We start from the raw sequence: 18,316 nt of genomic DNA, 5'->3' as shown, positions 1-18,316 counted from the left end.
GGACAGGGGAATAAGTGACCCCACGGCTACCTGCTGGGTGACCAGCTCCCACAGATTTGTACAAAGCTTGGCCTGATCCTTTCTCGCTTGTCAGTAGCTCTCTGTTAATGACAACTGCTTTCCTATCCAGGGTTTCGGAGTGGAATTTAAAACCCGCCTTATCTGATAAGCGGCTTGTAAACTCCTCTCTGTGGCTTGGCCTATGGGGTCTGTGACAATGTGCAACAGTTTGTTGTTCCCTCTGACTTGAACTGGAATGTAAATTCCTGATGTTGGCTGGGGAAGCCAGGCACTTGCTGCCTTCGTCAACTGCCTGGAGTGTTTCCAGAGGGCTGGCATGTTCTTCAGGGGCTGTGTATCCCCAGTGAACTGTAAGAAAACAGCCTGGAAAAAATCTAGCACAGGTAACAAGGAGCAAGGGAGGATACAAGTGACATCAATTCAGTAAAAAAGAGCCTTCAAAATTAATACATTTGGAGGAACCAGGAAGATATCGGAGTATAACAACCATGAAGAATTTTTCTCCACTTCTCAGCAGAGATCTTTTTTGTTGTTGTTTTGGTTTTTTAATTTAATTTTTAATTGATTTTTCAGATTTGATGTAGTGTTGCAGTTGTTAGAAATCACTCTTATTAGCATTAGGAAAAGGTTCACAATGAGGACAGACTCAACACACAATAAGCTGTATGATGTGGATGAACTGGTGGTGTGCAGAAGATGAAATGTGGCTCCCTCTTCATGTAGAGATCTGGATATGCATCTTGTGTTGGGTGACACCAGCCAAAGAGCAGATGAACTTCATATTTTTATTTTTGACTTATCTAACCCCTGAATGTTGTTCAGGTGCCTAATGCTCACTGCAGTATGGGTTTAAGGAGCTGCAGACTTTAATCCTGGTATGCACAGAGGCTAATGAATAGGATATATCCTCCACAAGGAATCACTCCACCTCACCTCCTTGTGCAGGGGGCATTGAACATTGAAGGTAGCTGGTCAGGGTGACACCTGGTCCAGTCCAACATCAGGATAAAAAGCTTCGGGTGCTCAGCTCTAGGTGTTCTGTCAATAGATTGAGCTATGGCAAGGATGCTGCAGCCACAAGAGCTGTGAGGGACGCTGGCCTGCAAGTACTGTCTGGAAAACCAGGACCTTTGCAGCAATCAGGCCTTGCCAGTGTTGAGGCTTTGGGGGTTGAGCAGGATAGGGCACAGATGGTGTCTGCTTTCATGAGCTGGAGGAACTTGCCTTCGCGCTGCATGCTGAACACAAACCACATTTCTCCCCAGGGTTCTTCTGCACATAGTGTCCAAGTGCCATGAAGAAGGCCTAGACCACTACTTGCGCTCCTTCATAAAGGTGAGTCATGACATACCATTCTGTGAAACTCCCTGCTGGGAGCAGGCACACCACTGACATTGTTCTTCTTGCCTTTCAGTACGTCTTTCGAGCTGAGAAACCCAGTGTTGCTCAGGCAAAGATGACCCATGAAATACTGGTCCTTTCCATGGCCACGATTTTGAAGCAATCAGCAGATTTTTTAGCCATCAATAAGCTACTCAAGGTGAAGTACTGGCAGTATTTGGCTGCCAAAGGTAGAAGGGAGGAAAAGGGGATCTGGATTAAAGCCCAGCATTTCCACCCATCCAAGCCCACCATGGAGCAAAGCTACCAGGGCAGCTCCTTGTATCCACATCCTTGAGGTTCTCCCATTACAACAGAGACAAGTTCTCGCAGAGGACTTGCCTGTGTTAAGGCTCATGGCCAGACACAGCAAAGGGCTTTCCGATTTGCCAGTTTTATCTTTTTTCTTCATGCCACACATGGGAAGCAAACCGAGTTCCTGCCCTTCTGGGTAGGACTTGCACCCTAAACTCTGCTGGCTGCTTGCAGAGCGCCTTGGGGTGCAGAGGGATGGAGCTATTCTCACCCCAAGGCTGGCAAGACTCCTCCAGGTAGCAAAGCATGCTTCCAGATTGCTTCCCATGCCAAGCTGGCTGTGCAAGCACAGCCGTGCTTACAAAATGCCGTTTGAATGCGAACTCTATCTCCCACACTGCTTCTTCCCCACATAGTCAAGCGTGTTCAGTCCTGCTGAGAAAAAAACTAATATTCTTTGTTTGTTCTAGTACTCGTGGTTCTTCTTTGAAGCGCTGGCAAAATCAATGGCAATATACTTACTGGAAGAAAACAAAATCAAGGTAAAAATGAATTTGTTCATTGCTGCATTACAGAGCTGTCACAAACTAACTCCCCTCCATTTTTTTTATGAAAAGCTATGTAATTCTTTATTAAAAAAAAAAAAAAGATAAGCTGAATGACTAGCCAGATCATTCCTTTTTTTTTTCTTTTCCCTCTTTTCTCTTTTTCATTCTCTTCTGTAATTTAAAAATTCCGTATCTCCCTCTGGCTTGTGCAGCCTTTCTTTTCTGTTACAAGCTACTGTAGTTTCAGCCACAGCTTTTTTTGTGCCAATGTTTTATTAGGAAGCAACATAAACAAATATAAAAAACATAAACAAATGTTGAAGGGAACTTGTGCCTGTGCTCAGTTCTCTCCCAGCTGCTTGCCTGCAGCACTGAGTGTACGACATGCTTTTGGTTTCAGCTGCCCAGGGGCCAGCGGTTTCCTGACTCCTACCAGCATGCCCTGCATTCGCTCCTGCTTGCCATCATTCCTCACGTGACCATACGCTATAACGAAATCCCTGAAGAATCCAGGAATGCCAATTTTAGCTTGGCTAATTTCCTGAAGGTCAGCAGTTTCTTTCATTCTCCCAGGCTTTAATTTAAAAAAAAACAGAGAAAAAAGAAGTAACAAGCAAACAAATATGTTTTTAGTGTCTCATCTCTCAGGTTTCTTCAGTGATGAAAACTCAAGAGATTAGCTTTCCTAGGAAAGAAACATTCTCTTTCTGAGAGGCTATGATGCTCAATATGTTATCTAGGGTTTTCAGTCATGACTAGAAACTGTTCAAAACCTGAGATGAAATATGCATGCTCTCATTTTAAATATTTCTGTTGTCCACTGGAGACTTAAGTGAGGTCATCCAAATAATTTCAGGGAAACAGGATCAAGTAAATTGAGACCCAGAGGATCAAATCTGGCTGCTGGTGGGATGGTAGCATGGAGATGATTTAGGATGATTGCTTTCTTCTTTAATGATTGGTCACATGCCACTATGTTTTCTGCAGCGTTGTTTGACCTTTATGGACAGAGGATTTGTTTTTAACCTGATAAATGATTACATTTCTGGATTCAGCCCGAAAGACCCTAAGGTATGTAGTGCATTTCTTGAAAGGTGGTTTGTGGTTGTACTTGTCTACCTCAGCCAAAGCTCTGTAGTGATTATTTCATACCACACTTGGAGGCCTTTTAGACACTGTTCTTGCAGAGCTTTCTGTAGGCAGAAAAGCCTGTAGACCGAGCCTGTCTGAATTTAAGAAGAGATTGGACTGTGCACTTAGTCACATGGTCTGAACTTTTGGGTAGACCTGTGCGGTATCAAGAGTTGGACTTGATGATCCTTAAGGGTCCCTTCCAACTCAGGATATTCTATGATTCTATGATTCTACCTCTCTGTCTAGGCTGAGAGCCTCTATGCAGCTAAGCTTTAAAACAATATAAAGAGCCAGAACTAAAGGAGGGACTGGTTAATAGTCTGGATGAAAAAGGTAGAGACATCCCAAGTGACAGTTGCATGCAGTGATGCTTAAGAGGACATCACAAAAATTGGTCAATTATTACTGAGTTCACTAAATGGTATTTATATTCCCCAGTCTTTGTATAAGAAACACACAGAACTGGAAGCAAATAAGTCAAACTGAAAACGTATTTTTTTGTTTGTCTGTTTGTTTGTTTTTTCCTCAGCTGCTGGTTGAATACAAGTTTGAATTTCTTCAAACCATTTGCAATCATGAGCACTACATTCCTCTGAACTTACCAATGACCTTTTCCAAACCCAAGCTGCAGAGAGTTCAAGGTATGTCCTTTCTCAAGGGACAGGCTAGAAAGCTATAATTTGTCATTCCTGATGGCCTCAAACCAGACATAACTTGGTTTACTGTCAAGGAAATTTATGTCTGAGTTAGCCTTATTTACATTAACCTCAGGAAAAGATGCTGCTCTGGCAGTATTACCTTATTGGGCTCCAGAATGGTCTGCAATCAGTCCTTTCAGTATTTCCCACGTTGAAATTCAAAAGGGATTCACAATATCCAAAACAAATTGCCCCTATTTCAGTAAATACAGGCTGTACAAGTGTAATCCTTTGTTTCTACAGCTGTCAGCATCCCCTGAGAAGTATTGTTTCTCATCAATCAGGGCCGTAGTGAATGGAGATAAAGGAGAAAAGATTGCATTCGCTGCTCTGCTTCCAGCTCTCTTTATGGCCACAAGAAGGTGATTTAGGTTGCTTTCTGCTCTCATTTTGAACACAAGTATAGCTGTGCACGGTGCATTCAAGCTTGTACTCAAGCCTGGGCAGAAGGCAGCCAGCAGAGCACTTGAACCCATGCCGATCCTTAGTGCACAGCATGGATGTATGTGCCGTGGCACCGCCACGCACCCAGCCTGCTTTCGCAGTCACACCATGTCCCCTTCGGTCCCGATGTTGCTCACCACAGGACAGATGCGGTTTGCAAGGGTCCGAGCTGAGGTGCTGTGCAAGTATTTGGCTGCAGCTGGGCTACCGATGACAGTAGGGATGCACAGTGCCTCACCAGCATCCTAAGATTGTTATAGACAGCCTCATGCTCTCTGGGTCCTGATTTCTCATCTGTGCTAGATAAATGTAGTGAAAATTGCCAGATCTGGGTGCTAATAACCTGGCCAAGACAAGTACCAAAGAGGAAGGTGAGGCTTGGGATTTCCTATGTGAAATCCCTGTGGATTTATTTTGTTGAGATGAGGGAATGTTTGGCTGTGTCTCCAGAAGCAGCCATGCAAATCCCAAAGGAGTTCCCTTTGCATCCTGGTGGCAAAAGCAGCAATAACTCTCAGAATAACTCTTTATTCTGGTATGTTTCTGACTGCTCTGAGTTTTCTGGGCCAGGTGCTAACACTGGTGTACGCTTACATCAGTTTGGCTACTTGCCTGCCATAGTTTTAACAAAAAGCACTGCTAGAAATGGCTGAGAAACAGAAAAACACACAACCACTGTGCCTCCCCATTGCTTATTAGTGGCACGATAACATAACAATGCTCTTTCTTAATTAACATTCACCTTTGCATTGGTTTAACTGGGAAGACATAAGAGCAGGTCACCTTTTCTCTTCTGTTTTACTGTAACTGGGACCTGACAGTTGAGATTTTGCTTTTAAAATACCCTCAGGTAGCAGAAGTGCCTTTGTGGTAGTGCCTGTGCTATGCCTGCCATGGTAGAGGCATAGTGGTACATCTCCATTGCAGACTCATCTGTTTTCAAGGACAGAACTGTGATTACAGGAGACAGTGGGCTCAGAGGTTGGGAGTTACGATGTGCACATCACCAAGGAAATGTCCTGCTGGGGAGCCTCGCCTCTGTATCAGCTTAATTTGAATGAAGAGAGGGGACATGCCCAGCCCCCTAGTACTCTGTTCCTTGGAAAAAAAAAGTAATAGCCTCCAGGAAGATGGAAAAAGAGGGCTTCTGCAGCAGAAGCTGGTATAGATGAGCCTGCAGGCAGAGCACATCCCAGTGAGCTGGAAGATTGCATCTTGGAGCAGTTTCTTTGAAACATCTTAACTGATGAGAGGCTGGTAGCTGGTCTGCATCCCTATTGCCTCTCCTTGGGGACATGTGTGTTTCATCAGCCAGAGCAAACCACTACGCCTGTCCTCAGTCAGCAGCACAGAGTTGTGTTTGCTATCTTGTGATAGCAAAAAAACCAGGAGATTGACAGAAGTTGGAAGTTAAGCAAGTAGCTTGTAAAAAATACCAAAACATGACGTACTCTCTAATTTCTCCAAGATCTGTTTGCTTTTGCTGTCTTTTTGTTGGTCCCTTTTCTTTTTACACACGAATTAGATTTTTTTATTTGCTGTGGAACAGTTCACTTCAGTGGGTAGGTCCAACTGGTGTCACTGAATCCTCTAATGTCAAATTAAATATGCAACCTCCAATCAATTAGCTTGCATCCGACTAACGAGGTAACCATGATGTGTGACACTTAGGCATTTACTAACATGACTAACAATGAAAGCAAGATAATAGTTCAGATTGCTTTCTCTTTCCTCTGAATCAGATCTTCACAAACCAATAAATGGTACTTATGAATCAACCAATTTGAAAATATGTTTTTGCATGGGGCAAAGCTGTTGGTACCCTTTGGCTGGGATTTTCAAAGCTGTGTGTATGCACCCTGCATAACCACAGAAAAGCTTTCATAGTTGTGGGGCTTTCAGAAACATCTGAGCTGAGCACACAGGTTTTGTACCCTTTGGGGGAGGAATGCACAACTTTGAGGTTATCCCTCTGGGCGGCCTAGTGCTGTAATGCAACAGTCAAACGGTTGTCTGTTGTGGGTCTGATTAGGCATATGGGCTGCCCGAAAGAGATAACGGTGTCAGGGTAAGGTCGTTTGTAGCAGGCTGAGTGAGCATGCAACCCACTCGGAAATCTGTGTCTCGGTTGCTTTTCTGCTGCATTACCCAGGGAAGTCAGTGAAAATGATGCCTCATCCTTGTTGCAGCCGCTCCTTTGATCACAGTATAGATACAGCGTGAATCTACGTGAGATGCAAAGTGCGAGTTAATTAACCAAGCTGATTAGGTACCGAGCTGCCTTTCTCCTGGTAGTCAGGGCTGCTTATAAGCTGTGCTGAGTGTTTGTTGGTGAGAAGCTAATGGAGTCTCTCAGCTTCTGGCAAGCAGCTTCCTGGAACCCTGCCCTGGTTCCCGGGTCCTTGCAGCGGGGCTGGAAAGCCTGGCTGTGTAAACTGCTGGAGGATGCAGTAGAGGTCACTTGGCACCGCGTCCTTGTTTGCATCCCTCATCCCAGCAGGAGTATTTGCCTCCGCTCTGCTCTCTGACCCTGGCGACGAGGAATGCAGGTTTCACAGAGGATGTGGAACAAGCTGCAGAGATGGCACTGCCAGAGCTGGGCAACTGTGATAAACATGCAGTCCCCCTACCGCTCTCACAGCTGCACTCTGGAGGTTAGTGCCTCTGCTGCCTGGGCACTCCACGGATTTTCAGGGTCACATGGAGTGTGGAAGGAGCCTGTCAGCTCCCAGGCGGTAAGTCATGCTGTCTTTCCCTCTTTCACCCATCTCTGACTTTCCAAATTAGTCCTAATCCTTCATTTAGCTGCTGCTGAAATGCTGAGGGCCACAATTCATGTCTAGTCTGAACTGGAAGGTGCCAAGTTCTTTAGTATTACTTAACTCAGTGGTGGAAAAAACTGTAGTCAGTTCAGGCTTTATTAACAGATCACTGCACCGTAGAAGAGAGTGTGATGAACTGTGCTCTTGGACTGTTTTGGCTTACTTGACTGTTCTGTCTCACTCTGAATAGATCTTTGGAACATTTTCCTTAACCATTGCTTTGCTGTTTCTTTCAGATGTAAATCTTGAATACAGTTTAACTGATGAGTATTGCAGGCATCATTTCCTGGTGGGGATGCTTCTCAGAGAAGCCTCTGTTGCCTTGCAGGACAACTATGATATCAGATATACGGCCATTGCAGTCTTAAAAAATCTCTTGATAAAGCATGCCTTCGACAACAGATACCAGCACAAGGTCAGGCATATTTTGTTGGCTTTTAAATGTAACGTTCTTGAATTTTATGAAAAATCTTACATCAGAGTTTTAGATATTGCATGGTGCACTGAGGATGTTCTCATTACTGTTTAGGAAACTGTTTTAAGTAACTGATATTTATGACATTACAGAAATAGCTCTGAGAAATGGTCTAGGAATACAAATAATTGAGTAAGATAACTGCAGCGCTCTTATCCACGCTGAGTATTTAGATAAAGCTCTGAGCCAGTAAGGAACCTGAGAGTGTCGTTAGCCAAGAGGCTGTTCAAAGTTAAGCAATGGCAATGTTCTTCTGGTCTTGGGCTTAAATTAATATCCTGCATTAATATACTATAATTAGGAAGCAGGACAGATCTCTGTTACAAGTCAGCTGCATGTTTGGCTAATTAGTGAATCAAGAGAAGATCTGTGGATTGTCATGAGATGCTGGGTTTCCGCCGGGGAGTTTTCAGCTTTCTTTGGTCAGAGGTTCAGCATGCGGTATTGGTGAAAGAGCCTGGAGATAGACTTGTTTTCTTTCTGGATGCTGATCCCTCCCGAAGTACACGCCCTTGAAAGTACAGGGCTACCTGTCCAGGTACTACCTGTCCTTGCTGTAGGCTGAAAACAAGCCTCTTTTTAGAGTTTAGCTCCTAAAATTGCTCCTAGTTTGCTGCCGTCTGGGTTTTATCTGGGAACAAGGATAGTATCCTGGGCATGAAGGGTAGAAATGACCCAAATGTGCCAGGGACTCCTACCCCTCTGCATGGACAAGAACCAGCTCCTCTCCTCTCCCATCTCTGCGTCTTTGGCAGCATCACTAGATTTTCTCTGCAGCAAGGATTCCTGGTGACTTGTACAGCCTGGAAATAAAACCATAGCACGTGGTAGTTGGCCAGACTTGGTATAACGGGAGAGATTTGCCAGCTGTCTGCCAAGGCTGGGTCAGAGGCAGCCTGTTCCTGCTCTTTTGGGTGCCTGAAAACCCTTACACTAATTCAGAAACTGTTTGCCTCATCAGTGTGCAACCTCCTCAAAAATACCATGTGCCTTAGAATTGTCCCTCTGGATTTTTATACGTGTGGTGCTCTGGGCTGCATGGCCAGGAAGCTGGCTGGAGCCAGGGCACGATGCTCAGCTGGTGTCCTGGGAATCAATCGCCTTGCAGGCAGGACAGGCTGACCATGGCAGGGTCTGTTGCTGCAGTCTTGCTCTAGCCAAGCAAACCTCATCTTTATCAATGCCTGAAAGAGGATTTGCTCAGCCTGTGATTATTTTCAAGATTTCTTGTATCTTTTGTCGTACTGAATCAGAAGAAAATGTTGGATTCTTGTATCAGTCAAAATGTGCCATTTGATTTGCAAGCCTTAGATATCTTTTTCTAACCTTTCTGTCAAGTCCAGAATAATCAATTTTTATCAAGAAAAGAATTGGTTGTCGAAGAGTACTGCATTTAGAAAAGCCAAACAGACTGTTTTTGATCATTTCAGAAGGGTAAAAACAAGTCTGTATCAGTTAATTCAAGTTAATCCTTTCATACAAACTGTTTTAACTAGGAGCATTTGTTACAGAGATTTCCCGACTGGAAGCAATAGTCAGCACCAGGCAAAAAGCGAATGTTTTTAGTTCATTACTCCTGAGTGTTGCACTTGAAAATCAAACCACGTGAGTGAAGTGCCAGTTAAAGAGTTAGGAAATCCGGGATTTAATTTGTCACACTTCCTGTATGACTGGGAATGTCATTCAGCCCCCGAAATCCCTGACTTCCCAAAGCTTGTAGCTAAAAGGGTAATATCCACTGGTAGCGGGAGAACTGGTGATGAGAACTCAAACCAAGCCGTGCTCCCAGACACCATATAGTGTGTAAATATATATATGTATGTATATACATTTTGGCTAAAGAGCTTCCCTTTTTCACTGTAGAAAGCCTGGGCTCTTACCTACGTTTTTCTCCCTTTTTTCAGAACCAGCAGGCAAAAATAGCCCAGCTCTACCTGCCGCTCTTTGGGCTGCTCCTGGAAAACATCCAGCGAGTGGCCGGCCGCGACGTGCTCTCCTCCTGCGCAGCCGCCTCCAGCCCCGTGAGTGAAGCCCCGTGACCCCGCACCGCTCCCCCTTGCACCTCTTCTCCCTGCGCACCCCCAGTTGCAACTCCCACTGCCTGCTGCTAGCCTTAACTGTAGATACACGTTTTTTTGTTGTTGTTGTTGTTGTTTTTTTTTCTCCCCGCCATCCAGTAATGTGCTTGTTTATTTAATTTGGCATTTCCTGTGACTTTGCTCTGTCTGCTGTACTGCTGGTTTGCTTGCTATTGTTCAGTGTATTTCTTTACAGCATACATAGTGCTTTACGGTTAAGTCCCTCCAACTGGAGTGAGTTGGAGCAGGACTCAGCCTCAGCCTCCAATAGCTTTTCTGGGGACTGTCTGCCTGCCTGAGGGATCTGTGTGGACTCAGCCTTGCAGACGAGGCTTTCCTCCTTGTTTAGGGCAAAGTAACAACAACAACAAAGATATTTAAACAATAATAATTTCAAATCAAGTGATGAAACATGAAAGGGATAACACTGACATAATTTCCTTCAATATGTTCTACTGTTCCCCAAGTCATTTGTCTCCTTGTTGTGGGTGAAAGGAAATAGATTTTTTTTTTTAATCTGCATTTTAAAAGCTGCCCTAATTTTCTTTTTTATTTCATTATTCTATTCTATAGAAGAATTGGTATTAGCTTCCATTGGTCACAACAAAACTCATATTGCTTTACAGGCATCCAGGGATGAATTCATGTGCAGTTTTGCATCTCCCTCAAATAGATCCAGCCTGATTGCAGACAAAGATACAGGTAAATTAACTTTTCTTAAATGTTACTTTTGTTTTTATTTTCAATGTAACTGTCACCAGTCCTTGGCAGGCACAGCTGGTAAACAGCTCTCTCCCAAAATCTGAAATAGCCATCTGCTCAGCAACTTCTAAGAGCTTGCATGCTTTTCCCAGGATGTGGTGGGACCCTGTCTGTCCTTTCCAGATGAACCAACTTTAAACGAAGGGTTTCTGCACGCCCCATCTGTACTGTCCAAATTGCATCCCCCACTCGTCCATGATGCATTGAGGAGTGTGGGTGCAAACCGTGTCATTTTGGGTGTTTTTTTGTTTTATTGTCCAGCCAGTGGAGCAGCACTTCCAAATGGCCATGGGATAAAGCGAGAGGACTCAAAAGGATCCCTGAACTCAGAAGGGGCAACCAGTTCACCGGATCAGTGTGAAAATGTAATGTATCTGGGGTCAGAAAGGACGGCATTTACTGCACCAGAACGTGGGCCGTGCACAGGCTGTTTTAGATAAGGGGAAAGGAAAAGGACTTCCCCTTGGTAACAAACTCAAAGAACAGCTTATAAAAACCTCTCTTTGGAAACAAGCAGATTCATGTTTAGTAGAGGAGGTCAGACTCACTGGTCTGGTATGCTTTCCCTCTTCAAAAATCTCTGAGCTAAAAATATAACTGCTGACAAATTATGAAATATGAAAGCCAAAATCCATGGGGAAAGTCTATCTGCATGTATCGATGTGCAGATGCATTCCCTGTGCTTGGATGGGTCTGAGCTGGTCAGTGCCTGGTATGTGGCACTGGGAACTGGCTTCCACACACGGCTGGGCGGTAAAGTGCCATGACATGAGGTTACCGGTGACTGCTGACTCAAGAGAAGATGAGATATTTGTAGGAAAATCAGCACAGGTTAATAACCACAGTCCCAAACTTGCATAAGGTGACCGTGGTCACACCAAAAAGAGGTCTGGTCCAAATATTCATATAGCATGTACTCTCTTTGGCAGATTGCGCACATGGAAATCAGGTATTTGTGCAGACCAGCCCCTGGTTTTCTTCAAGGCACTCTCCAGATGTCTTGGGTTGGCATAAATCATTGATGCATCTTGAAAAACTTTGGCCCTTCCAACAAGCAAAGCAATGATTATCTGGGCTCCTGCTGGCTGTGTCCTGACATGCTCAGGAGAGGTGGGGCCTTTCACGCTCCCCCACATGAATCACAAAGCTACAAGACCAAGTATAGCCAAACGCCTGAGTATCGAACTGTTCATATTCAGCAGAGCTCAGAGCGTATGCTTCCACCCTGCTGGCAGCAACACCTGGCTGGGTTTGCAGAAAGCATTACGGCTTTCAGCTCAGCTTATCCCCACAGCCAGACACCCCCTTCTGTGTCCTTGAAGGAATATTTTTCAGAGTAGCTGAAAATAGATTCTCTGTCATTAAATGTAATATCCTCAAAGCCCTGTAAAAGTAATGCCATGTGAGGGAGCACAGCTTTAGGGCTGCTGTACTGGGGTAGACATGTTACTTATCGCCTGTTCCCCTGGAGTGAGTTGTGTGCTGACTTGATAGTTTGGCATGGTCAACAGCAAAGTTCTGGCTATAGCACTGTATCTCCAACCCTAATCTGAATGTTTAAATCTGTTTTCTTATGACTCATCCATAGCCTGTCACAGAATAAACAACAAATATGATCTGTGGGTCAGTCTCCAAACATCTGAGGCACAGCTTTAAGAGAAGCACCCTCCTTAGAGCTTAATTGTATCCATTTGTCAGGGGATACAGCTAGGGCAAGCACAGAGAACCCAAAGAAATGGTAAAATGTTAAGAGTCCAGTCTTTTCCACCACAGAATTCCCGGGCCTTTCCCACAAAGATTGACTCACCAGGAGGATTTCACTTATCTTTGCGTAATTCACCAAATAGGAGGGAAAAAAAGAACACAAAAGCCACTCCCAAAAATCAGGAGGGAAAAAAGTTTCTTAAGTTGAAAGTTCCTGTTTTTTAATAACTGTCATTTTGATTTGAAGTGTATGTATTTGGCAGAAAATTAGATTCTTGTTTTAAACCATGAAAGCTAATGAATTATTTTGTTTGATAAAAACTGACTTAAAAAACGTGGAACCTAGATGCCGTAGAGAGCAGAAGTGAAAGTAAGACTGCCGTGCGTTTTGCTGGATAAGTCATCATTCTCTGCCCAGACATTTTTTTCTTTGTGAAGAAGACTTTGGCTGTGTGTCCAGGATTTCCAGACTGCCCATCCCTGCATGGGCAGCAGCCCCGAAGGTGGAGATGTCTCCAAAGCATGTCACACATGGTGCTGATGGGGTTGCACGTGCTGGGGGCAGGAGGCATACTGCTGTTATCTGGAATGTGCTGGATTTGTTGTGCCCGCGCTCACGTGCAGCCCAGGCACCCAGAGCCACTGGCCTCCGTGTGACATCTGTGTCCTGTTAGATCCGCAGAAGCTCCACGAGGAGCAGCGTGTCACACTGCAGCCGCCTGGATCAGTTTGAGATCCGAACGCTCCTGATGTGCTACCTCTACATTGTGAAGATGATTTCTGAAGGTTGGTGGCTCTTGCTTACTGAGGGTGGCGTACTGGAGGGCAGCCAGAAAGACAAAGAGTCCATTACTGGATGTTTGGGTCTGTAAATTCACTTTTTTATTAAAAAAAACAACGAAAACAACAAAGTGTAATTTTTTCCCTCTTTCAGATACGCTTTTAGCTTACTGGAACAAATTCTCCCCCCAGGAGCTGATCAACGTCCTTGTGCTTCTGGAGTGAGTATTGTGAGGCTACAATTCAAACACTGCACCTTTGTGCTGGCAGCATTGGCGAGGAAGAAGAAATGAGTGCAGCTGCCTCCCAGGGTGCACATGGTCCTATGCAGCACTAGAGGTGTCTGGCCAGGGTACAATGAGTTGATCTTCCTCCCCCTGAGAAGCAGGTGTCTACGGAGGGAGCAGGGTGAAGTGGCAGTTCCCTGTGCTCAGTGCAGGCTGTGCAGAGGGTGTCCCACCACCCACAGCAGAGCCTGGCTCACAGCGCAGCACAGCCTCCACCCCCTTGGTGGAACGGGTGGGTGGGAGACACGGGTGCACCGCTGGGTTCAGAAACCAAGGGTATGAGGTCTAGTAATGCATAAATATAGACCCCAAACCCTCATGCAACAGACACGGCTGGAGTAGATTTGAAATGTTTTGATCTTTCCTGATCTGCAGGATCTGTAACATACTTTTTTTTCTTTCTTTCTTTCTTTCTAGAGTGTGTTTATTTCACTTCAGATATGTGGGGAAGAGAAATATTGCCAGGTACTGTATTCTTCCATCTGGGGCCAGTGTGAGGGGGCCCTCCCCATGCTCCCCGCCACAGCAAAGGCAGGAAGGGAGCGTGCACACCCACGCCAGGCAAACCCAAGCAAGCAGGAAGCCTGTAGGGCTGGGGCTAGGACTCTGCTGAGTGTCATGTAGGGAGCAGAGTCCCCTCCTTTTAGCACCATGCCCCTTCCCTCCCCTCCAGCTCCTGCATGACACCCCTAGCCCCAGGCGCTCCTGGATGCCTGTGCAGGTTTGCAATGTCCCCCACAGTCGGCTGCAGGTGAGACACGAGTCACAGCTCCATCTCAGCTCCCCGAGCAGCAGCTCTGCTGTCTCATTTGCTCTACGGCCATCTATCTGTAGCAGGCAGGACCAAGGTAGCCTGGTCAGTCCTGGGATTGTCTGGGATGAGACGCTTTAGCTTGTGGGAGGGAGGCCAGATCTCCAGGCAGAGTACCTCGTGTAATCTTGTAGTGGTGTGGCTTCTGCTCCTTGTCCCATCCCACAGCCTTCACTTCCCCTTGCAGGGTGCACGACGCCTGGTTATCCAAGCATGTGGCAGCTGATAGGAAATCCCAGACGATGCCAGTGCTCCGCAGCAGAGCTGGTGGGATGCAGGTGCGGCTCCAGCACCTGGGCAGCTTGGACACATCCTTCACACTCAACCACAGTATGTACAGTGGAGCGAGATGGGATCATGCAGTTTTAGCCTGTTGAAAACTTCATGCAGCCATTTGCTGTTTGCTCTTGGTTGCATGGGGATATTCGAACTCTGCAGAATTGCGGTGGTCACCACTCTCTCCTGCAACATTCCTAGATTTGAAGGGGAGATATCTGAGCCAGCCCCTTAAAAATAACCCCTGGGACTTAGGACTTTTCCCCTTGCCTGTCATGGCTCAGCTTCTTGGCTGAGAGTGAGCGCCGGTGATGCCTTGGTTTGGGTAGTGAGCAGGGCAGGCAGAAGAGTTGCCCTGGTGTGCAGTTCAGCCCTACACAGAGACCTGGGCTGGGATCTGCTCTAAACCTTTCCGTGTGGGTATTTGCCATTTCCCTTATGTGGGTGCAACTTGTACACCTCAGTCTGTGTCTGGCTTTAAAGACAGATTAAGGGGAAATACTGACATTGTTTTTTTTGGTTGACATCAGGCTGAGGCATTCTCTAAATGGAGCCAGCAAATTTAGCATCTTGCTATGTGCACCTCATCTCACAAGACCAGGGAAGTGTAAAGGGAGAACCTGTCTATATCAGCATTTAAATCTTGTGGGAGCTGGAGTGCTGAATACTGTTTCCCCCTGATTTTTTTTTCCGTCCACAGGTGCAGGCACCTCAGAAGCAGATATTGTGCACCAAGCATTACTGGAGGGCAATATAGCCACTGAAGTGTGCCTGACAGTTCTGGACACCATCTCTTTTTTCACTCAGAGTTTCAAGGTCAGCTTTGAAATCAAAAGTATTGGAGAAAAGTGTGCTGTTTTTCCGTGTGCTTGTTGCTTTTGGTGACCCATTCTCTTAGAATTACAGATTGTGAAAGGATTTACAAAAGTAAATCATTTGCAGCTTGTTTATTTTCCAAAACACTGAGTGTTCACAGGCTCAACAAGTAATTATGCACTTATGCAATCTCACAATTTCTTCAAAATTGCAAGACCAGGGAAAATTACGTGGATGTTATACCATGATTGTAGGCATTACAAAAATAGAATAAGAGGAAACGTACATCATATAGAAAGTAGGGACCAGAGGAAAGGGAAACGAACATGCTTACAATAGTCACTGTTTTCTACCATAAATTGCCTAGAAGTGAGAACCAGATTTCTTTGAATTGTAGTACATGGATGTCCCGGGGGCGGAGGCTTTCCACATGTGGTTGCTGGTTCAGATAGGACCAGTGCTGCTGGCAGAAGTCTTTGTCCTCCATATAGTGATTTACACTCCTGGCAGTTGTTGCCACCTACAAGAATCAAAGCCTTTGTGATGGAGAGAACCCTAGGCTGGCAAGAAAATACTGAAAAACCATTCCAGAAAAGCTCTTCTTGAAGTGTGGTTGAACAACTCTGTATTTCAGAGTAAGCTCAATGAAGACTTCATTTTTAGATGTATTGAACAACATGAAGACAAAGTGTATCCTCTGCTTCTGTTATGGAGCAAAATGACCATCCTGGTGCATACATTAAATTACTCCATAATAGTTTGGCAATAGCAGAAGGATTTAGATGCAAGAGTTAAACCTTGCTTGAATTTCACAGTTACCTCTTTTTTAATATAGCTGAACCACAAAACAATGTGATTTTCAAACCACAGGATAGACTGGATTCCCTTCCGCTTTAATGGGCTTCTGCTTTGCTTTTATGGTTATACAGTGTTACCACACAGAAGTGTGCAGTAAATGTGCTGATGCTGTTCTTATTGACAATATAAATAATTTCAGTTTAAAAGTATGGATCCTAAACTTGCTCTGCTGCAAGGTGTGTATAGGATGTCAAAGACAAATCCAAGCCAGACAAAAGCTCGATTGGGCTGACAATCATACAGGGGACTGCTGATCTATTGATATGGAGCGTCTGAATTCCTGCTGGGTGGCCACAATGTGCCAGGCTTCCTGCCCAGTGGCTGCAAGGATGGCAGAGGCATAGGCAAGATAACTTTGACATGAAACTATATTAATCCTCTCTAGGTAATTCTGTTTTGCCGTCTGTCTACAGGGGAGGGAGGAAAAGGGAGATGGGTTCCCAGAAGGTGCAAGTAGTCAAAACTCTGCAAAAGAGGAGGGAAGTGATTTACTGATTTACTACAGCAATAAAACACTTGTTGAGACTCATAAAAAGAAATGGAAAAAGAGTGTAACTGTTATGTTGGTAGCAGCCTGTTTTATTTAAAATATCTCAAGACCATTGATGAACGTTGTACAGAACATTGTCCAAAACCTAAAAGAGTTAGGTTTTGGAATTAGTGATGCAATAATAATAAAATGTTTTGTTTTATTCTCTGCTATTAAAATAGCATCTGACCAAACAGTGCAAGTTTGTACTGATTGTCACAGTTTCTGGTTATATTTTTACTAAAGGCTCTGCTCCTTCTCTGGCTTAGGAATCAGTGTGATTAATTATGCAAAATTCTCTCTTTCATTTTCAGCTTCAGGCACAACATTGCTGCAAAGTAAATTCTCTTATTGCTTTCCAGACTCAACTTTTAAGCAACGATGGCCATAATCCACTCATGAAGAAGGTTTTTGATATTCATCTTGCTTTTCTCAAAAATGGGCAGTCAGAAGCAGCTCTTAAGCATGTGTTTGCCTCTCTGAGAGCTTTCATTAGCAAGGTATGTAATGCATAACTCCAAAGGTGCAAGAGAATTTGCATAGAATATGCAAATATAAGACAGAATATGCAAATATAAGACAGAATATGCAAATATAAGACAGAATAAAACAATGTTTAACTTAAGTTAACTTTAAAAAGTTTAACTCCTGTTAAACTGCCATTTTGTGCAGTTTGAAGATAAGATTTAGAAAATAGCTTCTTAACCAGGGCATGTCTTTAAAACAGTTGTTACAACCATTATTATTTGCTGTATACCAAGAAACAAAATGAGAAATCACAAGGAATTCCTTCATGAGCCTGGTTCGCACAACTCCTATTAAGGATTAATATCCTTTCTACCCAAAGCTGATGCTTCTTGACTATTTTTTCCCCAAACTGCCAATATTGCTAACAGTGCTATTGCTTGAATAGTACTTGCACTGAGTACTGATTACCCAGCTCATCCTCTAGCCTTGAGCTGGATTTTACAGAGGGTAGCACCTGCAGAACCTCTTCCTACACTTTTCTGAGCTATGAGGCTGTTTAATCCCCTGAGCTCATGCAGTGACAAAGCCACAGCTAACCACACAAGAGCAGTGACTGATGCTATTGCTGACATTTCCTTTCATGTGTATCAAAATTTGCCACTTCTCATAAGTACATTTTTGATACCAGATGTACACGCAAACTCCGCTGCTTCCAAGCTGCACAGTTATAATAAATTCAAAATGAATTAAAAGCTCTCAAATCACTTGAATGCAACACTTCATTAATGAGGTAAATTCATATGGCTTGAGATTGCAGCGAGGCAGCGCAGCATGTGATTGATATGCAGAAAAGTATTGTTTTCAGAGGAGGTCTTGCATGAGTCACTGAACAAAGTCTGATGAAAGACAGAGACTGCTAAAAGTGTTTTTCAAAGGTGGAAAAAATCTGTACTATGATTGTTTTACTATAACTACACATTAGAGCTAAGAGCTAATATGAGTATGTCTAGGGCTGATTTTTGGTTTGTTCTGACCAGACACGTGAAAAGCAGAAAATGCAGAAGTCTCGCTAGCTACCTATCTGGCTCCAGACAGCATGGTTTCCTACATGATGTTTTTTTCCATGGGGCTTCTTAAAGCCTGCCAAATTGGCAACTGTCACCAGCAGGA

General features: G+C 44.4%; 1 protein-coding gene across 2 annotated transcripts in view; it reads left to right on the top strand.

Moving 5' to 3' along the window:
* Positions 1 to 18,316, top strand: part of DOCK11 (dedicator of cytokinesis 11) — a 79,866-nt gene that overhangs the window by 40,384 nt on the left and 21,166 nt on the right. For both annotated transcript variants that reach the window (XM_080553589.1, XM_080553588.1), the window contains exons 25-40: positions 1,287 to 1,356; positions 1,436 to 1,561; positions 2,127 to 2,198; positions 2,605 to 2,751; positions 3,192 to 3,275; positions 3,868 to 3,979; positions 7,539 to 7,717; positions 9,682 to 9,798; positions 10,482 to 10,557; positions 10,879 to 10,982; positions 12,996 to 13,107; positions 13,256 to 13,322; positions 13,806 to 13,853; positions 14,387 to 14,529; positions 15,176 to 15,291; positions 17,041 to 17,178. In XM_080553589.1, the coding sequence (XP_080409715.1) occupies positions 1,287 to 1,356; positions 1,436 to 1,561; positions 2,127 to 2,198; positions 2,605 to 2,751; positions 3,192 to 3,275; positions 3,868 to 3,979; positions 7,539 to 7,717; positions 9,682 to 9,798; positions 10,482 to 10,557; positions 10,879 to 10,982; positions 12,996 to 13,107; positions 13,256 to 13,322; positions 13,806 to 13,853; positions 14,387 to 14,529; positions 15,176 to 15,291; positions 17,041 to 17,178 (1,711 nt within the window). The remainder of the gene's footprint in view (positions 1 to 1,286; positions 1,357 to 1,435; positions 1,562 to 2,126; positions 2,199 to 2,604; positions 2,752 to 3,191; positions 3,276 to 3,867; positions 3,980 to 7,538; positions 7,718 to 9,681; positions 9,799 to 10,481; positions 10,558 to 10,878; positions 10,983 to 12,995; positions 13,108 to 13,255; positions 13,323 to 13,805; positions 13,854 to 14,386; positions 14,530 to 15,175; positions 15,292 to 17,040; positions 17,179 to 18,316) is intronic.

The sequence above is a fragment of the Anser brachyrhynchus genome (assembly GCF_964034855.1).
Source record: "Anser brachyrhynchus genome assembly, chromosome: 13".
Lineage (NCBI taxonomy): Eukaryota > Metazoa > Chordata > Aves > Anseriformes > Anatidae > Anser > Anser brachyrhynchus.
This window is presented reverse-complemented; position numbering and strand designations above follow the sequence as displayed.